Consider the following 23,366-nt stretch of genomic DNA (forward strand, 5'->3'; position numbering starts at 1 on the left):
CAGTGCATGATTACACTTATAAATGTTACCCACCTCTGTTATACCTGAAAAGCTCACAATTTAAAAAAAAGTCTCTCTAAAGCCAAAAGGAAAATTGATAATCATGGTAACCTTGTCCAGCCAAGGTTAAGTTTAAGAATCTGTGGTAATTTTCTGTTATTAGAACCGTATGTAAAAACATGCTTCATAACACACATTTGGGAAGGAGTTCTCTTCAATATTATAAAGACTGTTTGTGGACTGAATGATTAGGAGATATAGCAGCACCCAAACTAAGTTTTCTCCCTCAAAGCATCAAAGGTCAACTAATACTTAGTTTTTCAATAAGGCAACACAATTCTATACTAAGAACTAAGAACAGAGTTAACAACAAACTTCAGAGAACACATGCATTTGTGCACCTTGGTTCTGCTGCAGAAGTATGTAACAGATCAGGGTAAGTATGAATAGGATATTGGAGGAGGCATATTATATGCATACAAGCATGCACAAGCACGAGAAGAAACTTCACAACAAGGTTTCAAGAATAATTTTTAGTGATAACACAAAACTGTTCCCAGGATGATGCTCCCATAGTAAAATTGATAAAAACTAAGCAAAGCCCAGAAGGTTGCAGCACAGCTGACTCAGCAGCAGACCCTGCATCCTAACAACAGGACGGCAACAAGGTTGCAGCTTGTAACATACACCAGCCTTTCTCCTGTTAGCCCATCAGGGAAACAGATTATAGACAAACATTTCAAACACAAACCCTAAACAAGAAAAACCAGGTAACAGACTCATGGAAATTGAAGTAAGCAAGATTGAGGCTAAGGAACATCCCATAACAACGGACAACTTCTAAACATAAAATATATACAAAAGATGTAAGAACTAGTCTGTCATCACTACCATGAAGCACTCCAGAGATGCAGTGGGGACCTTACAGCTACTTACCCTTGTCCTCCATCGGGCACATTGGAGATACTGCCCAAATCAGATACTGCCCATGTGGGCACATATACACCTTTATACTTCTAGGAGTGTGGGTATGAGGGTAGAAGCGAATGAAACCATGAAAGAATGGGTATCAGTTGGTACAATCATTTCACTTCAAGATCCTGCAAGCATTTACTCACCTTCCCCTTCCGTAAGACTTACACTGAATTTTGTTATACTTATCTTTCCATGCTGCAGAACTCTACAGAAATTAGTATTTACATGGAGGAAGAAATAGAAGATGCTTTATCAAAGTTTTTTAAGGCACAAGCAATTATAAACAGCACAACAATGTTGGTATCTGTTTCCAACAAATCTACCTGTGCTGTTCAGAAACAAATCATTACATTGCTACACATCTGGAAAAAACGAAAATAGAATTCCATGAAGTGGGTGATTTTTCATAATGGGCAAAGTTAAGCCATTATGTTTTAACGTGTTAGGATTTAAAAGTGACTTGCATGAAGATTGGGCTAATTAAGCAATCTAAGCTAAAATAATTCAGGGATAATATAATAAAAGTGCAATTACTTTATAAATCCAGAGGGTGTTTTGGTTTTCCTATTAAACTAGAAGCTTAAATAGATACCCTTTATAACAGGAGAAGCTAGTATGCAATTGGACAATTCTTTATCAAAAGCAAGCAGCAGACTCCTTGAGCTTTATTGTCAGGTGCAGCTAAATATAGCAAACCAGAAGTACGTGTTTGGGAGAGTTTCAGAATTGTAATATATGTATAAGGGATAGAGAGCATAAAGAATGCTTCCACTTCTGTGCAAACCTGTAACAATTGCTATCAGCTGAAGAAAGACTGAGCACTATGCAGTATTAACAAAACGGCCTCTGTTCCAGAGCTCAGCCTGGCCTCCCACTGTATCCAAAATTTCTTGATCACCATACTCTGATGCCAGGCTTGTTTAGTCCCTTAAGCTTTTAGCTGAGATCAAACACCACACACAGTAAGTGAAATTATTAAGTTCTTTCCATGAAATTTTACACATTTGTACACATTTCAAACAGCTGTAATATTATAAATAGAAACTACTTTCCTTTTTTCCCCATTTATTGTTACCCAGGTTTTGAATGAGAAGTAAACACTGCTATACTTGAAAAGAAGTTACATATTCCAGGAATTTTTATTAAAAAAGAATAGAAAGTTTTCTATATTTTTAGGAGGGCATTACACCAATTAGGAGTTACATAGAACTGAGTAATCATGGAAAACTTAATTACTTTAACCAGGACATTCAGAAGGACAAGTTACTATTTTAAAACATACTGTAATCCTTACTGATGAAAAAATATGTGTGCCACAAGAGCCTATAACTTTCAGATAAAGTGAAATGCTGGGAAAGTTTTCACTATTATTGTCAATGTTTTACCTACACTGCTAAATGTTCCTTCTCCAGGACTCCTGGCTTAAAAAAAGGCTTTAAATTCACAAAACCAATTAAGAAAATAAATTAATGTAATTGGTATATTCAAGACACTTTACTGTAGTAACATTTTAGATCAACTTGGCTTCTACAAATAATTTTGAAAGCCAACTAGATGATCCAGATCCATTTTTACCATGGTACACTTAAAAATCTGCATTAATGATCTTCTCAGACACTGAACTGTGCTCTATTTCACCAGCCTTTATTTAAATACATGGAGCATCCAGAGATCAGTGATTAACTAGTGCTCTTAAGAGTTGCTCATATGTCCTATGAAAGTTCAAGAAGTCCACAAGAATCCCTTGCAGGAAAACAATTAGCCTAAAATCTAGAAATACAATTTTCTTTGCATCAATTATGCTACACAGTAATTTGCAATTTGATGAGAAGACTAGACTGTAATCCAATATTCAAGCAAGTTCATACTGCTACAGATGTAGTCTTATAATTAGCCATATGCTGTTCCTTCTCCCATATATTAATTTGCATTAACTATAAATTCCCTAGCCTGCACCACTACTTTCCTAATGATCCAAGACCCTACACATCAGGTCTCAAATCCTCATCTATTTCAATTTCTTCTGCTGCTGCTTCTAAGAAATACTGTACTGTAGTCATGTTGTTAAACTTTAATTTTCAGCATAACATTTTCAACTTTTTGCAAGAAAGAATAATTTGTATGGATAGTCTTGCTTTGTGTGCTCATCACATCTACACTTAAAAATAAGATTTCACTTACAAGTGCATTAGAGTGAGTATAGCACTACAAGCTGTTTGCAATTAAGAGCCATTAGGGGCAGCCACAGAACACACTGCTGCAAGTCTGAATATGATTCCTGTCTTATTACAAGTGTAATGATATATAATCCATTTGCAGGTGGAAGTATGCAGCAACTACTAAGGAACATGTTTATTTATGGCAACATTCCAAGGAAAAGTGTTACTTGCAGCATAAGCAGTAACCCCTCAGTCTTTTACATAATATGTTGCATGAATTCCTGCAATGGGTACAGATTTGACTATCAGGAAGAAACACAGTTTCTTTAAGAAACAAAAGAAAAAGCACAACAGATGTCTGGTTAGTCTGGAGCCATTAGTATGACAAACTGGAAGAAGCTGTATGACTGAAAGAAACACTGATATGAGGTACTGTGACTGTAACAAATTACTTATCTTTGACTTAATGTAAACTGAAAACCATCAGTAATACATTTCTCATATGCTTCCCAAGGTAAGATGAACCACTCTTGTTATTTTTAACTCGGGCTTCTATGCCTCCTTCAGTTACCTGCATTACTGGAGTCTAAGGGTGATGACCTGTTTCTTCCCCCCCTCCCCCCCCTTCCTGTTTTGGGAGATCTTCTGCAGCATCAGGTCTCTGCATCCCAGCTTTGTGCTGCATGGAATTCCGTTACCCAACGTTACAGCTGCCAAGCCAACCTAAGCCCTCCTAATTCGTGACCCTGAAAGTAACACCCTCACACTTTACTGCTTTAACTTCAACACACCTGAAAAAACCCCAAACTTAGTATCCCCTTCCGCAGCAAATTAGTTTCTCCCCACTGAAAGTACTCTCTCACCTTTCCCCTGCACATTCCATTTCTAAATTAGCCTTTGGGGAGAAAGGGAGGGAGGGACTGCCAATTTTAAACACTGAATACCACCCGCATCTGAGCAGGGTTCATAACATGACAAGTAAAAAGAAGGACGTAAAGGAATGGAGTATCCTACAAGGGACGCTTCACACAGCAGTCTGGATTGTCATGGAAGACTCAAAAGGAAACAAAACAACTGTAGATATCAAAGCAGCACCATTCCATTGATACAGCTACAGACAGACCGACCAATGTGAATAAACGAAAACCATTATATTTAATACATTTGTTTTCATGCCTACTTTGTACTACCTGCTCAGGTCCTCTTAAAGAAATTGTATGTGACTGAAAAAGATAGCAAGGGTTCATATAAAAACAAATTTAAAAATCCTTGAAATACAGCATACCTTAGCAATCTATAGCAGAAGTAACAGACAGAAGAAAACATAATGCAAGAAAAGCAATCAAAAGGACACCTGGGACTACCCAACTTTATCCTCTCATCCTAGATAGCCTTAGAAGTGTGAAAAACAAATGTTTACTTCAGTTAATCCCCAGACTCATACTTCTAGGAAACTGGGACAACACCAAACAGAGATCTAACTTTTTTTTTTCCACTGGAGCAGGTAAGTCATTTTAGAGTTGGATAGCTTCCTCAAAATTAGAGCTTTAATGGTTTTTATTAAGAGATACCTCATGAAACAACTGGGGTTTTTTTTTTGGGGGGGGGGGGGGGAAATTGCAGAAAGAGAGAGATTTGGGAATAAGACTTTGAGGAAAAGAAATAAATGACAGCAAGCTTGCAACACAGAGAATATTATAGCCCACCTTGGGATGGGAGGGGAGGAGATGCTGAATAGTCAGCTGTCTTCTCAACCTGTGGGATCTCAGCAACTCAGTTTCTACCCTCCATTCTGCACAACTATCTGATCTTTGCAGCAGTAATAGTACACACATGAACGTTCTATTTCCTTTAATATACATCAGGACTTCACTGACATCAATGGCATTTAAAACATATAAATATAGTGCTAATCTGATTGTCTGTTTGCCCCTGCCACAGGGAGCTAAGACGATGATGGAAGAGGCTCAGGTTCAGGTACAGGCAAATGCCACAATGCACCACGGAAAAATGAAAGTTTAGAAACTTTCAATATCACATTATCATCTACCCTGCATAGCAAGCAGTTATAGATGTTCATTGTATGTCATTTATATATACGTATAGGAAAGTGATAAATGAAGTAAATTAGCACTAATCAAGCTCACCTCTCACTGCTGCATTCAAGGGAATGCCATGGAAGCAGAGAATGGAAGCCCATGAAAGAAAAACTATATACCTAATATTTCAAACCACAGTTCTGTAAGGAATTCAAAAGGTTACTCATTCCCTAATGGTGAAGTTGAAGCAAATGGTTATTAAAGAGTTAATATGATTTTCAGCACTACAGCATGCCTAATAGCTCTATTTTCCTCACATAATACTCAAGACAGATCTCAACTCTGACTACTGCAAACATTTACTACTGGCACACACTATTTACTTTGGAAGATCAATACAGGTCTCATATTCACTGTATGTATTTCACACAAATTTTGGCACAAAAACACATCAGTGAGTCGATGCTTTAGCCTGAGGAACAACAGCATTAAATGCAATAATTCTCCACAGCTAAACTGCCATTACTGAAAGAAAATGGTATGTGCACAGAGATTTGCCTTCAGCCATGATTAAAAACAAAAATCTCACCACAGAGCCAAAATACATTTGAATAGTAGAGAAAATTAGCAATGCTGCTTTTAATTACATACCAAAATCAAAGAAAAAGATCAGCAAAAAATCTGAGGATGTAACCAAATGGAGGCATCAATGAGACAGAAATAGTAATAATGAGAGAATATGTGACTTCCTAAGACATAAATCAGTAGGATTTGGCAGTGTACTTTTTACCTGGTTTTAGGTGAAGGATAGTTATATGTAAATTGATGATATATAAAAAAATGCACAAGGACAGAATACTTTACACACTACACAGAAACACCAGTTAATATTTTAAACAGTATCCACAGGCAAGTAGAAGACTTAAAGGACAGATGGCTTTAGGCACAGGATAAGGTAATAAAAAAAATACACTGCTGGCATAATCTGTGGTAGAATAGTCTGGTGATAATGACGCTCGAGTAGCATTGTACCAATTAAGAGACTGTGAATACTGTGGGGAGTTATCAAAACATACCTGCCCTGTTCTTAATCCGTTGTTTACATCTAACAAAGTCACTTTTAAGGTACTGAAATACCTCAACTCATCTGACTCAAAATGACAATTCTTGTGTATATCAGGGTAGTAGACTGGAAAAAGTCTATACATTACTCAGCTCTCAGCTTTACTCTGAAATGATAAAACTGAGTGCTCAAAATGCTCCTAACATAATTCAAATTTTGCTGAAAGGTTCTGATTTTGAAAGTCAAATGTATATGAAGAAATACAAACATTTAAAATGGGCTTTGCCTGAATTGAATCACTTGCTACGTAATGTTAAATGCTCTGCATTATTACCTTCTATTGCTTACCACTATGGTTTGTTTTCCACAACTTTTAACAGCAGTACTTTCATATTTACCTTCAGATCAGTCATTAAAATGTTGAGTAACAATGCTGTACCTCGTATCTCTCTGTGTCAAAAGCAGACAGAAATACCTTTCGTTAACTTACAGCGTTACAAGAAGTTTAGTGAAATACAAACACCAAGAACCAGAAACTTCCGATCAACACAGCTAGTATTCTGGCATTCAAATACCAGACAGTGCTAGTTTATTCTCTAGCTGAGCAGTCAAAATCTGAAATCAGCTCATACTACCTCCATCATACAAAAGACTATAACACCGAGGGGAAAAAATGCAGACAGCAATCTGTGCTCATTTTGGGAACTCAGATTTTGTCATCTACTCATCATTCCATCTCTCAGTCATCCAAACAGGAACTACTGTTAAATCAGTCACATCCAAAGTAAAAGAAAAAAGAATTGCATCCATATCACTACAGCAGATAATACCAGAAAAAAGTTGAAGATAAACTGCAATGAAGGCTGTATTCTTCAGTCCAAGCACGTGGCTTAACACACGCTGGAGAGGTAAGGAACCTTGAAAGCCAGATCTAAAGCAAGAATGTCTGAAAACACAACACACTGAAGATCAATGGAACTTCTACAAACAAGTACGCTTACCTTTTAATTTTGACACTAAAGAGAAACTCACCAACATAAGAAGAAGTGTTAGCAGATATCCAGTGAGAAGAGTAAGAATGTTAGTAACATCAGCAGATACATGAGCTGGAGAGGGAATTCTAACATCTACCAGGCAAATTCAGAACTCTATTTTTATAACACCAGAGACACCCCACATTTTCTATGAGTATGAAGCTCTCATTAGGATTACAAGACATGTGGTGGGATAGCTTGCATGACTGGAGCACTAGCACAAACAGACTCAGGATATTTTGAGGAGGATGAGCTAAGAAGGCAAGGAGATTTTTGCAAAGGAAAGGGATGCTTGAATGCATGGACATTTTCTTTGAAATATGTAAGAAACAAGTCAAAAGTTTTTGCATGAGGGTTAGAAGACAGAACAACACAGGTGACATTAGGGTGGACATGTGCTTCAAAGCACCTGATCAAGAGAGCAAAATAAAGGCTTCTTAGGGGAAACCTTACAATAAAGTCCACTTTTCACAGAGGACTTAGAGCACTCCAACACCTGCTGCAAGGGTAATACAGCATGACGGAGACAATAAGGAGATTTTCGGAAGATGCAGAAGGCAATTTCTTGACACAACTGACCAATGAACCCATAGGAACGTGAAGGTTGGTGATAATCTAAGAGGCAGTGACAATGTGTAGTCACCCTGACTGAAGACCACTGTACACCGAGTAGTTAGTGATCCAAATCAGAGTTCACCTGAGGAAGCCCAGGCCTGTGCTGCAGAAATCCCTTGACCACAGGACAAACTCAGCCAACTTGTTGAAACAGAGGAGCCTGCAGGCAGCTCCCACTCAGCATCTGCAGTTACATCGCCTGCGTGGCCTTGCCTGTAATCTGAATGCACAGCAAGAAGTTCACACATGAACATCCATTCTGTTTGACAGCAGAAATTATTAATAGAGTTTTCTTGTAAGAAAATCCTGTAATAGCTTGAATAATGAAAATGGGGTTAGCCCTTTCTTACAGACGTGGTCTGCACACTATGCTGCACCCCAATCAGAGGCCCATTTGATGCTGCACAACTCAAGGGTCTTGGCACCTAGAGGGATGTAAGATTACCTGTAACATTTTTACTTTACTAAACCTAACACTACAAATAAATAGCACTTTAATGACATTTTACAGAGTATGAGTGCCTTTCTTACTGGGATTGCAACAGACCAGCATCTCCTAATGCAAACCACCATTTTATAGTGGAATTTAAGAACCTGAAAGGATTAAGAGGCACAGCAGAATTACAGCCCTGGACCTTCAACAGAACAGATTTCACCTTGTTCAAGGATATGCTTAGAGACAGCCCTAAAGGGTAAAGGGGTCTAGGAGGGCTAGTTATCCTACAAGGATGAATTCCTCAAAGCATAGGAATGGTCCACTCCAACATGCAGAAATCTGGGAAAAGTTTCTTGAGTCGGCCAGGATTGGTAAATGGGGAATTCCTGACTGAGCTCAAACACAAACAAATAGTGTGAAGAGTGCAGAAGTGGAGATAGGTTACCTGGAGAACAGAAAAACACCAGTTTCAAAGGGAACACTAAGGAAACTGTGACCCTGCTGGTCAGTAGGGGATCTAGTGACAGAAGACATGGAAAGGGGTGGAATACTCCAAAAGAAAACTAATGATTCTGTTACATACACATATCCATTGTATTTTCTAATAAGTGAACTATACCTTTCTTTAAGAGGTCAGTAAATATTTCTTTCAGATATTCCGAGACACACATAAAACACAAGAGTATTACTGAAGGGTCAAAGATGACAAAAATAAATACTAGCTAAGAGGAAATTTCCTGGAAGTATTAAACCTATTAAAAAGGTTATTCTTCTTATTCTTCAATGCACTGAAGTGGCCAAATAATTCTGTAAACTAACATTTCCTTTTGTTTGTTTTTAATAAGGGAATTCAGCAGTGTTTATCTTGAAGAAAAAGGTCTAAAAATATCTCATACTATAAAGAACAACCAAAACCAGACACACTTCTAAAATGAAAGACCAGAAAACACACCTTATTTGGCAGAGATGTTGTACATATAAGAACAACTAGCATTAAATTTCTAAATCGTTAAACTGTATCCCCTCAGGCTCCAAGGACTCTGATAACACACAGCACATAGCAAAAGAAAGGGTAAGTCTAGGAGAATTCATAAATTTCTACTGTGCTTTTAGAGAATTTGCATCACCACACATCTTCCTGCACACCTAGCTAGCCTAAAAAAACCCATAAATGTATAGATACGGATATATATATAGAGGCATCTTCCCTTTTGCATATTTTCAGTGTTTCTTCCTGCAAGTTTCTGCCAGCTCTCCACACAAGCAGGTCTAAAAGTGGAAAATCATCAGCTACCACACTTTGTTATTTATATAACGATCAGCTTTTGGTATCTAGGTGTTTCACGCTCGTTTCTTAAGATGCAGTCTGTTCCTTACTTACTGGATAATAACGAAATCCTGCTCTGAAGAAAGAAAATGACCTTATTTTTTTACAGACTTCTATCTGCATCCTTCTCAAACATTCAACCAAACATTGGTAAAACCCTGGTTAAATAAAGCAAACCACTACGCATGCTCTGCAGATAGGAACTAAAGCAGAAGTTAACAATCACTGCTTTCAAAGCATTAGTGGAACAGCTATGGTTTGACTGCCTGCTAGTAGGAATCCTCCTTCCTCTCCAGCCTGGCCCTGCAGTGAGCTCTGCCTCATCCTAATGAATAGCCCCCTGTTCCAGTGTCATCATCTTGTCTACCTAGATGCAGTCTTCGCTTGTCTCAGTTGTCCAAGGATATTAGCTTTGTATCTGATGTCAAGAGTCCTTTTAATACTTGTGCCTATGTCCCTATTAGCAAAGGATAACTCTGCACGAAGCTGCAAGCCCGCACTGAAAAGTAAAAGGAATAGTGGTTTTATTTAAAGGGCAAAGATTTGACAAGTCTTAAACATAAGCAAAGACTCTTTTCCTCAGCCATGACCTCTGACACTGCTGAACTGTTCAAGTGGCTTTTCTTTTCAGAAAACATAGCCAAGATCCGGTAAATAAGCCAAGGCAGCGTATTTTAATAGTCTGTGAATATAAAATATATTTCCAGTATTTTCAAACATGATGTACTCCAGCATACTTCCTTATGAAAAGTCCTCTCATTAAAAAAAAAAAAAGGAAAAAGCTCTTCAGAACATCAGATCTGCTTTATCTCAGCATTATTTGTATTAGTGTCACATCAGAAAAAAAAACCCAGATAAACAAGTAATCCTTATGCACAAACCACAATTAGCAATAAAGGATTTGTGATAAAAACATGCTGTGTAATAATGTAAACACAGTCATTCTAGAGGAGCTACTTTAGCTTTTCCGATAATATTCCCTTAGCAAAGAAAAAAAACATACAATAATGACAAAGTATTTGTTCCTCATGCCAGTTTAAATCCATATACACATGCCAGTGAAATGCACAGGGGCAAAAAGCTACAACTAGTAGACTGTATGTTGGAAAATTGTTGCCATTGGGGCCAGTTCCTCGTTTCACACAAAATTTACCCTCTCACCAATACAATGGAGATACATTGACTTACAGTAGCTGAGAATTTGATCCTAGCATGTTACCACTATTTATAAAAATGAAGATAAATACTTCTACATTCAAAATTTTAGATAATTGCTAGCTTTGCATGAAAAAAAAAAAAAAAAAAAAAAGCAGTACATGCTGAGGGAACATGACCAAGGATGGCCTAGTACATACCATACATAAATTAAAAATACCGCAACATTCTCTAGTTTTTGTACTGTTTCTGGACTTCTTAGGTGGTACTAAATAGACTTACTATGTAATGCAGGCAAAATTCAACTGTGCTACCTGCAGACAGATAATGTGGAAGAACTTCTTACTTTCTTCATCCATACTAAAATAATAGGCCCATCAGCAGCCAAAGAATGAAAAAAAATAAAAAAACCAAACCCACAAACCACATATCCTTGCGTTTCCCGGTAATTCTGTTAAGATTTCATGAAAGTGAATTAAATCTTCATTTTGTGTCTTCCCTCAATCTGTGCAGTACCTTGCAAAAGAGCTGGGGACAAGTCTCTCTCAAGGTATTTTACAAGTAGGAAATTTGTATTCAAAAACAGCTCTTGATCAAGGAGAACAACTACATATACCATCCTGCAATATGTTATTTTTTTCTTCCTTTATATACAAGTAACTTTTCTTAATACTTAATCTTTGTTATCATGGTTTGGTAGAAATTCCCATTTTGAGCTAATCAGTGACTGGTTTTAGGCCTCACATAAAACCCACCCCTTTGGTTTATAACATCTTTGATGTCACAGGAATTAGAATCTTCTCCCCTTTTCCTCCTCCCTTCTCCTTCCCATTAGAAGGGCATTTCTGTACAACTTCAGTTCTATCACGTTCATTCTAGTCAATGATTAATATCAGAGCCTTAAAATTTGTCTATCATTTGCATCTTTTGTCTTAAGGTAAATGAAAATCTGGAGCAAACACGCAACATCTTTTCACATCTTCAAGCTCCAATTCATACTGTTCCTCCAACTCTCTTCCTTTATAGCCACTCTTCCTCCATATTTAAAAGGAATAAGCCACGAAAAAAAACAATTAAATCCATCAAAAACGTAGAAACTAGTAAATAATTCTATTTATTATGATACCTATAATTAAACATGAACTAAACTCTTGTGGCAATTATCAAATGTTTTCTTAACAAACCTTGTATATCTAGGCAACAAGCAGGATGTGTCTTCCCTGAATCTGTGCAGTCCCTTGCAAAAGAGCTGGGGACAAGTCTCTCAAGGTATTTTACCAAGGCGCAAAAGGAAGAAGTTAAGATGACAAACAGCCAGAGGAAGGATGGGAAAAGACATGTGTCAAAGTTTAACTTTTAGATAGTTATTCTTTTTTAGTAAATCAGCCCCTAAATTCATCTGCTCTTAGAGGCTGGGTACAGCTTGTTTTAAGAGAGAATCATAAATCAGTAAGCTTAAAATAGCAACATACCTTGCCTTTTCTTCAGATCTCCAAACACTGGAAACCCTAGGTCTCAGTAAACCCACTTGCTAGAAGCATTAATAAATACCACTTTGTTTTAGAACTTCAATACAGTTGTTTCGATTAAGCTTGAAGCTGCAGAAAAAAATGGTGTGACTACCTAAAAATTTAGATCCTCACAAGCAATTCAGCACCCTTACACAGGCTGTAGGAAGAAGCATCTCCCTCTGCTAAAGGCAAGCCTCCCCTTTCCAGTCATCTGGTATACTGTAAAGTATTCTTATAGGAATTCAGACAACAGATTACCCTGCCATTACACTATACTCTTAGACTACTGACCTCTCTTAGATGAGGGCACGACTAAAGACATGCAGAGCTTAAATTCCACTCAGCAATGCAGGAAATCCGAGAAGCTTCTTGAGTCTTGGTGAGGCTACCTTCCATAAAGAAGAGAGCTGCCTAGTATAAACTGTAGTGTCACTACTGAGGTGCTCTCAAACTACTCACCCTGAATTATTATTCATAACTATCCAAAAATATCCAATTAACCAAAGCCATTCTATTGAGTGCTATAGTCTCCCCCAAGCCCGACAAGGCTTCAGCTTGAGATAGGATCTTTCCAAGTTCTAATTTATTTATTTTTTCCCTTTTTAAGTCAGTAGTGTAAGCCACACCAAAGATAACTATATGTCCTGTGCACAAGTCCTTCTGTGTACATGCTAAAAGCTACCACAGGAAAGCAGGTCCCCTGCACAGCAGTAACTTTTTCTAGAAAAGGGTATGAACTACATACAAAAACTTCTATATATTCTCAGGTAACTACAAGTGAATCATGCTATGATTCTGAAATGTTTTCCTCCAGAGAAGTAGAAGTTATTTTGTTCTGTCACTACGCTGCAGCTCCAAAGACACAAAGTAGTTCATGTCAGAGTTCCCTGTTGATGAGCAGCAAGTTCAGATACATCCAATTCACAATACAGTTAAAATAGTGTAGACAGGTTGCCAGGTTCATTTTTGTCTGAAACAGGGTTTTTTCTTTCCTTTTTCACTCTTCCTCTTCCAAATTAAAATCAACAAACATAGAAGTCAGTGCTTTCTTACTGCAGTTTGCTTATCCAATAGCTGTAGAAATTCCACATGGATCCCACTCCCTCCCAGCCCCAAGACAGTTAAGTGCTTACACAGCAGCATTTGGCAATTAATTTGACATTCTAATCAAGACTGCTTGAGTGTAAACTGCATTCCAAACCAACTTTTTTCTTTAAAAACTGTCTTAGTTGAGATTAATGAAACATTAGTAATACTTCAGATGTTTCAGACAAATATTAAACACCAAAAACCAGAGGTTTGGTACTAGCTGTAGCCATTTCCTCTGACAGTATTGCAATTAAAAAACTGAGTAACTGACTGCAAGGAAAAGCCCACCCCAGCTGCCACATCTCATACATAGTAACATCTCAGTTCTCATCAAAAGTCATTGTTTCACCCAAATACCACCATTTATCTCTGACTTAAAGCAATTTACTTACCTTGTGTCTGCATTTAAGTACAACACCATAGGCTCCTGAAACAAAGAAGAAAAGAGATAAACACCTCAAAGCAGAAAAAAAAAGGCAGCAAGATAAAAGAGTCTTCAGTCCCCTCCTGGCTACAGAAATAATATTTTTCCCAGTATTATTATCCAGAACTTGCACATACAGGTACTGTAATAAATTTCTGTGCACTGAAACAGTTTTACAAAAATTGGTTGAAAGTAAATGGATTTTTAAATGCTGGAATTATTTTTTTGAATATACTTGCAGAGAAGTTTGATAAGTTGCGTATCACTAGTATCACTAAAGAGAAATTAATATAGTAAACTTCAAAAAAAAAAAAAAACAAACAAAACCCCCAAACCCACAAAACTGTCCCATTTCTCTTCCTTTTCTTTCCTCTTCCAAACTTCTCCTTCCAAAAACATAATTAGAAGGAGCTGTAGAGAATAAACTGATGTTTCTTAAGATCTGCATACAAGCAATATTTTGCAAATGAAAACTTACTACCATCAAGAGGACCAAGTCAAATATACATAAAATTCTAACTCATTTTTTATTGAGATACTACTCACCTTCACCTACAACCCCAAGGATCTCAAATTTATTCATCACATTACCAATGTTAGGAATCTTCATCAAGACAAATTCTTCTTACAGTGAGAGCCACAAAACATGGCACAATGGGGAGTGTCCAAAGATTTTGCAAAAGGCAATTGTAAAAAGGCTTTTGGAAAAAAAAATTCCACCTTGATCAACCAGACTTCTCACACCCTTTCTTAATTTCTAGGCAGTCAGTAGCTTCCTGGGGAAAGAAGAGAAAACAATGTAATTGGTACTCTGTTTTATTTTAGTAAGAGAGCGCAGTGGTATATATATACACATCACACCAATATTTTCTAACAATTGTAAAAGACAACTCATTTACTTCTAAATTTTATGATCAAGAGAGCTTAGCAGCATATATAATGGACAGAACCTATTGAGAACATGTATCTGACAGAACAGCTGGCCTTTTAATCCCATCCTCAGGACGTCTATTAAAATAACAACTAACTTACATACATCTGTTTTCTACAGGACAAACAAAAGTGTTGATGGGAACTACCTCAGTGAGCAAAACCACACCTATAATTACTTATGTTCCCAGTTTTGTGTATGTTGACAGGTATAAAAACAAATTGTGTTTAGTCAATTTATTATTTGTCCACTGTAATAACAAAAAGGATAAGGTAGAAAGAACACTAAATGATAGAAAATGTTCTTCTACTACTATTTTCTGTGATTGTTTAAAAAAAAAAAAAGGGAAAATTATTTGCTAGACTGACTAGCAATCAGATTTAGAAAATTATTTCCATTATCAGGTTATTTAATGCAAATGTAATGAGGAGCAAAAAAAAAAAGTTTTCAAAGGTTTTCTTCCATGTTTTCCAAACACTGAAGTAATTTGTCAAATCAAGCAACTATACACAAGGAAAAGAACAAAGGTTTTTATGTCTGTCTGTTTTAGGCTCACCACATCTCCTATAATCTTAGAAGTCCGATAAACTAGACACACGGAAGTTTGGTTTTGCTAACTCAGGCTACATTTTTTCCCCTCATATTAAAGGCATACATCCCACATTCAAAAATGGGAAAAAAGCTAAAATAGCTTCAACATTAATTGGAAATACGTCACTTCCACAGTTCAGTGCTCCAAGAACACCGAACTCATGAGGAACAAGATATAGGGCAGAATAGAAGTGAATTAATTTAATTACTTGTGTGTAATGGGTGAGTGTGACCTAATGATACTGGGTTCAGCTCACACCAACAGGAAGTCTCATTGCTATTTCACTATAAGCTAGGGGTGCTGGCCAAAAGCCCTGTGTTGACTAAGTCACACATAACAAAAAAGGACTCAAGGGTGGAGGGAAATCACAATGACACTAGCCTCAGCAAGACACAGGGAGATAATTTTGAGGGGTTTGTTATTTTAGAAGCAACTTTAATCAACCACAGTATTTAGGCAACAAATTTTGAAAGTAAAGCAGTGACTTCCAAATTAAAAGTATGTTTAGGGGGTTTTATGTTTGTTTTTGTTTTTAAAATGTTACCCACTCCTTAACGGATTATTTCAGTGTTTTAATTTACTGTTTTAATTAATAAATTTTTTTTTCACTTGTGAATTGTATAAAGTACTCATTTCTTCCCCTTACATATACTCTTTTCCTGTCTCATTTGGCATCTCCTTCTCACAAAAGCCTTTGTGCTGTTTGTGCGGGCTTTCTAGTTACAGTAACGAACTAAAATAATGAGCTCCTGGAGAAGCAGGAGCATCTGCTCAGTTGCACCCACCAACGTGAGAACAGAGCCTGCACTGAGCTGCTTCAGCTTTCTACTGAAACAGGCTGGTGCCAGGCACACAGGCGCAGCTGGCTGTCCCCACGCTGCAGCTGAGTGACAGAAATACCACTACAGAGACCTTGAAAGAACCATTAATGCCATAATGTAAGCAAGACACAAAGGAACAGTCAGAAAACATATAATCTGTTTTCTATTAGCACTATTCAGTAACATCACCAAATCTGCTGCTTCAGTTCCCAACGTTATTAATTGACAAATGTTTCTAGAAATTAGATTGTGGTTATAACATTCATTACTTATATGCTAACATTATTACCATACACTGTCTTCCTGCTTTACAGTGTACACAATACTTTTTGGATCTATGACAAAACAGTGAAGAAGCTTATGAGATAATGTATCAAAAACTAAACATGAAATTTAGATGCAGTTTCCTCTGTCCCTCATTCATAATTTCTAAATTTCTCATAAACTAAAGCTATACAAGCCTGCAGCTTGTGATCCACTGTTTTTATTTTTCTATTCTTAAGAGTTCTGCAAGTGCATTCTGTACGTATTCTATTTTTTTAAATTGGGAATAAAGGTTAGATTTGCAAGCAGCTAACCTTCCTTTCTGAAATTCAGTACTACACATCTTCCTCTCCCCACCAACCATGCAGTTTTCCCTTTTCACTTCATTAAAAGTGAGCCACAAAATGCTGATCCGCTTGTTACACTGGTGTTCCTGCATGCATGGCACCTAGAGCAGCATTTAGATGTAATTCCCTAAAGGTAAAAGCCTGTCAACTCACTTTCCGATGCTCATTCACCATTAGTGAAACACTTCGACTGGCCCAAAGGAACGTACAAACCAGTTTCTCAAATTCTCCCCGAAGTGCATCACTGACAGCAAAGGTAATATAGATGCACATACAGGGAGGGGGACTCCCAAAATAAAACTGCACTTCAGTGACCCACCTCTTCTGTGCTAGCTCCAGAGCCATCTTTGTGCACAATTCTGCTGAGAGCACTTTATGAGAACCTAATCTTGAAATGAAAAGGAGAGCTAAAGAAGACAAGTGGCATGCAGCAGTAGTATGGATTCATATCCAAACACTTTTTGCCCTAGCTCTTTTGCCACATCTCCTCAAGCAGGGCAGTAATTCAAACCAGTTCTCTCCCGCACATTAGTGAACTCAGACTAGCTAGACCCATTGAATCCCTAGACAAGATGTAGATACTCGAGATTTCTGCCTTCAAAAGCTCCTGAAAGACTGAAAAGAAACTGCTAAAAATACTTGCTCAGTGGCAGCACCCACTGAACTTTGAGATTTTTCTGCTTTTCAAAAGGCACTGCCCTTGTTAAGACTGTTTTTAAAATCATGACTCTTGCAGGGAATCTGGTAGCATCAACTCAAACTCCATGAATGACACTGAGTCTTGTGAATTACAGAGTAACTGTAACAATAAAAATAAAGAAAAAATAAAATCTAGAAGTATTAACCAAAAAAGTAACCTCAAGAAGTTTATCCATAGCAAGAATTACATTATTCTGTAACTCAGTGAAGACAGGCTAGATTCTTTCAAGCTGAAGACTGGAAATAGCAAGGAAAACCTTATTAATAGCAACCATAATTTTGATCTTTGCACTGAGTACTATACAGGTCTGTTTTAATAAGTTGCCTGCTGGCTAGAATGATAACCCTTGCAGAAGAGGAAATCAGGCCATTCTTTACCTCTCAAAGGTTCTCAGTAAGGTAATAGCACTCATTCTCTTAACATCCCTTTCGAGCCAGCCAGATTCACAGCACATCAGCAACTTACGAATTAAACCAACAGATCTCTGAGATGGTCTCAATGTTACAATGGCATTCTAAAAACGACAGAGCCAATTCAGCAAAATGAAACATCATGAAATGAACAACAAATTAGTTTTACTCAATCCAGAACTATAACAGTGAGAGATTTAATACAAATGTAGTTGTTTTGCAATAGCATGTAAGGCTTATATGTAAAAGCCAAAAACTGTATAAACATTCTGGGAATGAACATACAGACTAATACAGCATTATGGTACCTGATCATTTACATTGAAATTAAAAGCCCTGGCTTTTCCCCAACTCCTTTTCCCTTCATGACCATTAAGAATTCTAGAGCATCACCCAAAAGCATCCAACTTAACTACTCACTCCAAGGCCTCAATGCTAAAATAAAAATGTTATTCATTATTTCATAATCATCAATAGCTGGTGGGATGGGGGAAAGCACCTTTTACATAGTTAGATTTTAGTAGAGACATTTAGTCAGAATTATAAAAAACTTGAGGTAGACATTTGTCTTCACAAAATTTGGAGAAATAAGTTTGTTCTAGAAAAATACAGTTAGATTTGTATATCAGTATATTGTATACCAAGTATACAGTTCATTTCATATATCGAGACAGAAAGAATGCTATTTGCACTCTGCTGAAGTCAGTTACAAACTTCTAATTGACTTAAAAGTCATCCATTAGCTTTTAAACAAGCTTCTTGCCAGTAGGTAATACACCCCTCTTGCTCTCCTAAAACAGTAGTAAACTTAATCTTTTTTTTATTTATTTGTTTATTATTTTTACTCACCAAGAAGATACAACTAAGAATTTCTAGATACTGGCTACATTTTCATCTGTTTACTAACAAAACAGCAGGTCAGTAAACAGATGTGAAGAACTTATATGGTATACCTGTCTTTGACGGTTCTGCATTAATCCAAACCCTGGCACATCTTCTGTTGTACCAGGTACACACATGAAAGGAAGCATTAACCACCTCTATTAGTCATGATATATCACTACTACAGCACCTTTCCTTCTCCTTCCCTTTATATGTATAGTTCTGGAGTTACAAGCACCTGATTCAGTGTTATAGCAAAATATACAAGTGACAGGGTTAAGAAAATAGTTGGAGAAATTTTTCTGGGTTTATTGATCCAGAATGTACCAGGAGTATTACGTGGAATTACAGATTAGGAAGAACAAATTCAGTATTCGAACAGCTGTGAGGAAGAAGCTAGTAGTAATATTCTGACTTTAAGAACGAAGATGAAAAAAAAATACAATCATATTGCTAGTGAAGTTTTGCCAGTCTCACTCCTGCATTTGGAAAAAAGTTCCTACTTGTTTTTCCACTTTATGGAGGGACAGTAGACCTTCTAATGGGACAAGGTTCTGGAGCAAGAGCCATCAAGGTTCATAATACGAAGAAACCCACAATGTGGAAGCTGAAAAAAAAAAAGCTGAAGAAAAGATAAAAAGCAACAAGAACTTGCAATTAAGCAAGCCATTTTTCATACTCTAAGCTTCAATCTATCCTCCTCTGTTCATAAAAAAAAAGAGGAATGAAAAGAGCAGCTGGTGAAATAAATACAAAATTTAGAAAACTGTCAAAACTTGAACAAATTATGTAAAAGCAAAACACCAAGGTGGCTTGCATAAGCTCACAGGTTTTAAAATTTAGCTCCAGCAAGCTTTTTTTGACATTGCTAATATCACTGGAACTTGATTTCACTGCTGTTGGTTTTTGGAGGAGCTGTTTTGCCTTTTTTTTTTTTTTTTTTTTTTTTTTTTTTTTTTTTTAAATAGCTGTTGATATACTGAAACCTCCAAACTCATCTGAATGAATTATACATCAAGGGAAGCCATCATCCCGTAACTGGCCTAAAAGGCAGCATGCCTCCATGGCAGCAGGGCCAGGGGTGTGGGAGGGGAAGAACCTGAACAAAGTTCCCATCCTGCAGCAAGCACGCAACCAGGAAAAGGGCTGAATCAGCTCCCAACTATTAAAGATACCTGTTTGGTTAAATTCCTAAAGGAAAACTGAGCTGGAAGACCAGGACACCAATAATTATTTTGTTTGGTTTATCTTGTTCTGTGCATGCTCTTCCCTTTTGTACGCAAGTACAGATTCAAAAATAAATTCAGCTCAACCTGGATATATGAACTAAATTCACCTTTCAAGAGTTAAAACACAGGATTTATGAGCTTCTCTAACAGCTGTGGCCAACTCAAAAAGAGTGGGTGCTTAGCAGGATGCTTCTAAGACCATAGTGACAAATAAGCAGACTGATTATCAAAGGGTTGAGCACAAAAGCAGCTTCCATGAGTCATAACAGAAGGACAGGAAAGACAATATTGCTTCCATTTTAGTCTTCCTCTCCAGTAAGAACCTTAACAAATACGTCTATTGTGGGTATGACAGCTTCTTACGCAGTTTCTGCTGGTCCTTACGCATGTTGGGCAGTCTTCACCATACCTATAGCAGCTCTGAAGAAAAACAACCAGTGTTCAGAGGATAACACTCTCAACAGCAACCTGTTAAATCCAAAGCCTTTGCAGTTTCATCTGGCACAAGCAGCCTGGCAGTTGCGCATTCACTCTATCAAATAGAAGTGCCCAACATTTGTAGTTGAAGTAAAAGCACACTTCTGCTTACTGAGATACCATTAGGCAGAGGTAGGCAAGAAAAAAAATTTTGGTGGGTTTTTTTTTTTTAGATAAAAGAAGATCTTATTTCTTAACAGAATATCTTTCTGTCGAAGAAGCTAATATTTCTTTATCTGACACAATATTTGTAGTAGTCTCCTTAGAAGTTGGTTCTTTCATTTTAATCTTTCCTTCTCTCTTCTCAGAACACCAGTCTCCAGTAATAGCCTATATTCATTTGTCATGTTGCTTACTATTTAGTCCCATTTTATCTTTGGGAATCTGCCATGGACTTTAAATCCCCAGGCTATAAAATAATATTCCAGGCACAGCTTTTTCATCTCTAATAATTACCAAAAAAGCTACTATTTTCAAAGAGTTACACGTTAGGACTCACTTTGTGACTCAATTCCCACATTTGTGTTTGAAGATTCATGCTTAGAAAGAAGGAGAAAAAAAAACAAGTGTTGAGCATAAAAGTCTTTTCCTTTACCACAAAAAAAAAAAGGCAAAAAAAAGCACACATTCAAAGTCCTAAGCAGAGGGAGGGAGATCCTGTCCAGGAAAAGTACAATATATTATCTTTAAGGGAACATGTTAGAAGCACTGAGCAGCCAGTCAGTTGAAGGACTGCTCTAAAGTTTGAGCTCAGCAGGGTATTTGTGGAAAGAAAGGGCCTCTCGAGTTCCTCCATCATGCTCTCCGGTCCCTCTGTTCTCTGGCAGCCTACTGTCAAAAGCACACTGCTAGGTTCCTCTCCACAATGGCAGCAACCACTGTGCCCCAGCAATCCTATACTGCCATGCTGTCAGCAGGCTGAACAACAGATGCAGAAGACCTGGCCGCTTAGAAAAAAAGTCCTCTGTTGCATTTCTAACTGGATCAGTCACCTAATCTTTCATACCTGCACACACAAAGCATACTGGTGATTTAAAAAGACTGTCTCCTAACAAATAAAGACCAGAATTCTTCTAATCTCACAAACTTTCTCCCTCCTACCAACCCAGTTTTGTCTTCATTGTTCTAAAAATAACTCCCATTCACATTCTAAAGTCAGATGTTCCTCTCTGCACTGGCTTTGGCTGGGATGAAGCTTCCTCATAAGAGACAGAAAAGTAAAGGTGAATATAAAGTATTTATAAATAGCAAATGAATGCTGAAACTAAATTCTGTGGACATTCTAATGCAGATCAAAATAACCGCAATGACTACTCTTCCTTGTAATCTTCAAGCATATCATTAAATACAGATTACTGGTTCACTGTCTGAAGCAAAAAAAACCCAACAAAAAAATCCCCAAAACCCAAAACAAAACAAAAAACCCAAGAAATCACTTTTTTCTTTAAAAGGACATAGGAAAGATATGGAACAACCATAAAAATATGAGGTGGAAGCCCCCAAAATTTAATAAATTAGTAAGAAAATACAATACATGCAAATGAATAGAATTATATTCTAATTACACTATAAAAATTATTTAGCATTTTTTCTTGGTGCATTTTCCAGCAAATAGTCAGAGGCATTGTATTTAAATAACACCATTCCAGCTTTTACAAAGTTAACCTTGCAAAGAATGCCATCAAAGGTTTTCAATAAAGGACAAAAAGAAGCCACTCAATTACTAACTGTCCTAACAGCCGAAGACAGGTCATTTCAAGAATAAATTCACAATTGCATACAAGCACACGTGCAGGAAACATATTTAAAGAAACAACTTAAAGGCTTTTCATTATTGGTTCTTCTTTCACAATGTCATTACAAGTGATGAAAACACATGGTGGGCAAATGGTGTACAGTGGGGGATTTTGGTGGGAGCATTGGGGATATTTTTTTTTATTTGTTTGGGTTTGCTTTTTTTTTTTTCTTTAATTAGAAAAAGACTCTAACTCCATCAACCTCAAAGCAGGTTGCTTCAAAAAGCCCAAAGAAATTGAAACCTATAGAAACATCTCTCCATACGAAGTTTCACCTGAATTTGAAGATACTGTTATTTCAGTGTGTGAAAGTCTATTACAAGACATTTGCTCCAATTTTTCAGATTTCAGAGATAACAGCGAGTACAATTAATACTGAAAATATTTGAATGTGCTTACTTTAACACTTCTGAGATTTTTTTTTATTTATGATGTCTATTATCAGAGTAACTGAACATTAACCATGTTTAAATAAAAGGTGAGTTTTGCCACCCCTTCTAGTTGAAAAAACCTGTTAAACTTACACAGTTGAATAAATCAATTAAGTGAAACCCAAGTCAAGAATACCAATCTCCAAAGTGGCTCAGACTGCATTAAGACCTTATAACTGTTATAATAAACTGAAGTTCAATAAAAAAAGATTGACATTCGAGGTAAAGAAGAAAAAAAAAATTCCCAACAATCCCACTCAATTAACATAAGCTTCCTTGAAACAGAGGATGAAAGCTTTGAGTCTTCTGGAATGCAGTGCCACAGAAGCAGCAGAAGCAATGTATCAGGTACCAAGGGCAATTCTAGCTAGGACTCTGAACATTAAACTGAAAACCCTGAAATAAACTTTGTGTTCAGTGCAAATCCACTGCAGATAAAGTACAGCAAGAGAGCAACCAACTTGTGCTGTTATGATAGATGCCCTCATGCTCAGCCACAAAGAATACCTTCAGATAGGGGAACTTCAGTCTGCTACGTAAATTACTGCAAACATATTTGGAAGATGTATTAAGGTGACCAAGTCAATTTGCAAAACGTGTAAACAGCTCTCCAGTGGAGGAAAAAAAAATACAGAAACAAACCCACAAATTTAATTTAG

General features: G+C 37.0%; 1 protein-coding gene across 3 annotated transcripts in view; it reads right to left on the reverse strand.

Moving 5' to 3' along the window:
- CDKL5 (cyclin dependent kinase like 5) overlaps positions 1–23,366 on the reverse strand; it is a 131,443-nt gene that overhangs the window by 64,742 nt on the left and 43,335 nt on the right. For 2 of the 3 annotated variants that reach the window (XM_049834839.1, XM_049834841.1), the window contains exons 2-3: positions 14,374–14,603; positions 13,796–13,830 (exon numbers count right to left, since the gene is read on the reverse strand). In XM_049834839.1, coding sequence (XP_049690796.1) covers positions 13,796–13,830; positions 14,374–14,437 — 99 coding nt within the window. In that variant the 5' untranslated portion in view covers positions 14,438–14,603. Of the gene's footprint in view, positions 1–13,795; positions 13,831–14,373; positions 14,604–17,859; positions 17,913–23,366 lie in introns of those variants that run through there. The other variant, XM_049834840.1, reaches the window with a different exon arrangement.

This window comes from Accipiter gentilis, chromosome 32 (assembly GCF_929443795.1).
Source record: "Accipiter gentilis chromosome 32, bAccGen1.1, whole genome shotgun sequence".
In the NCBI taxonomy this organism is placed as follows: Eukaryota; Metazoa; Chordata; class Aves; order Accipitriformes; family Accipitridae; genus Astur; species Astur gentilis.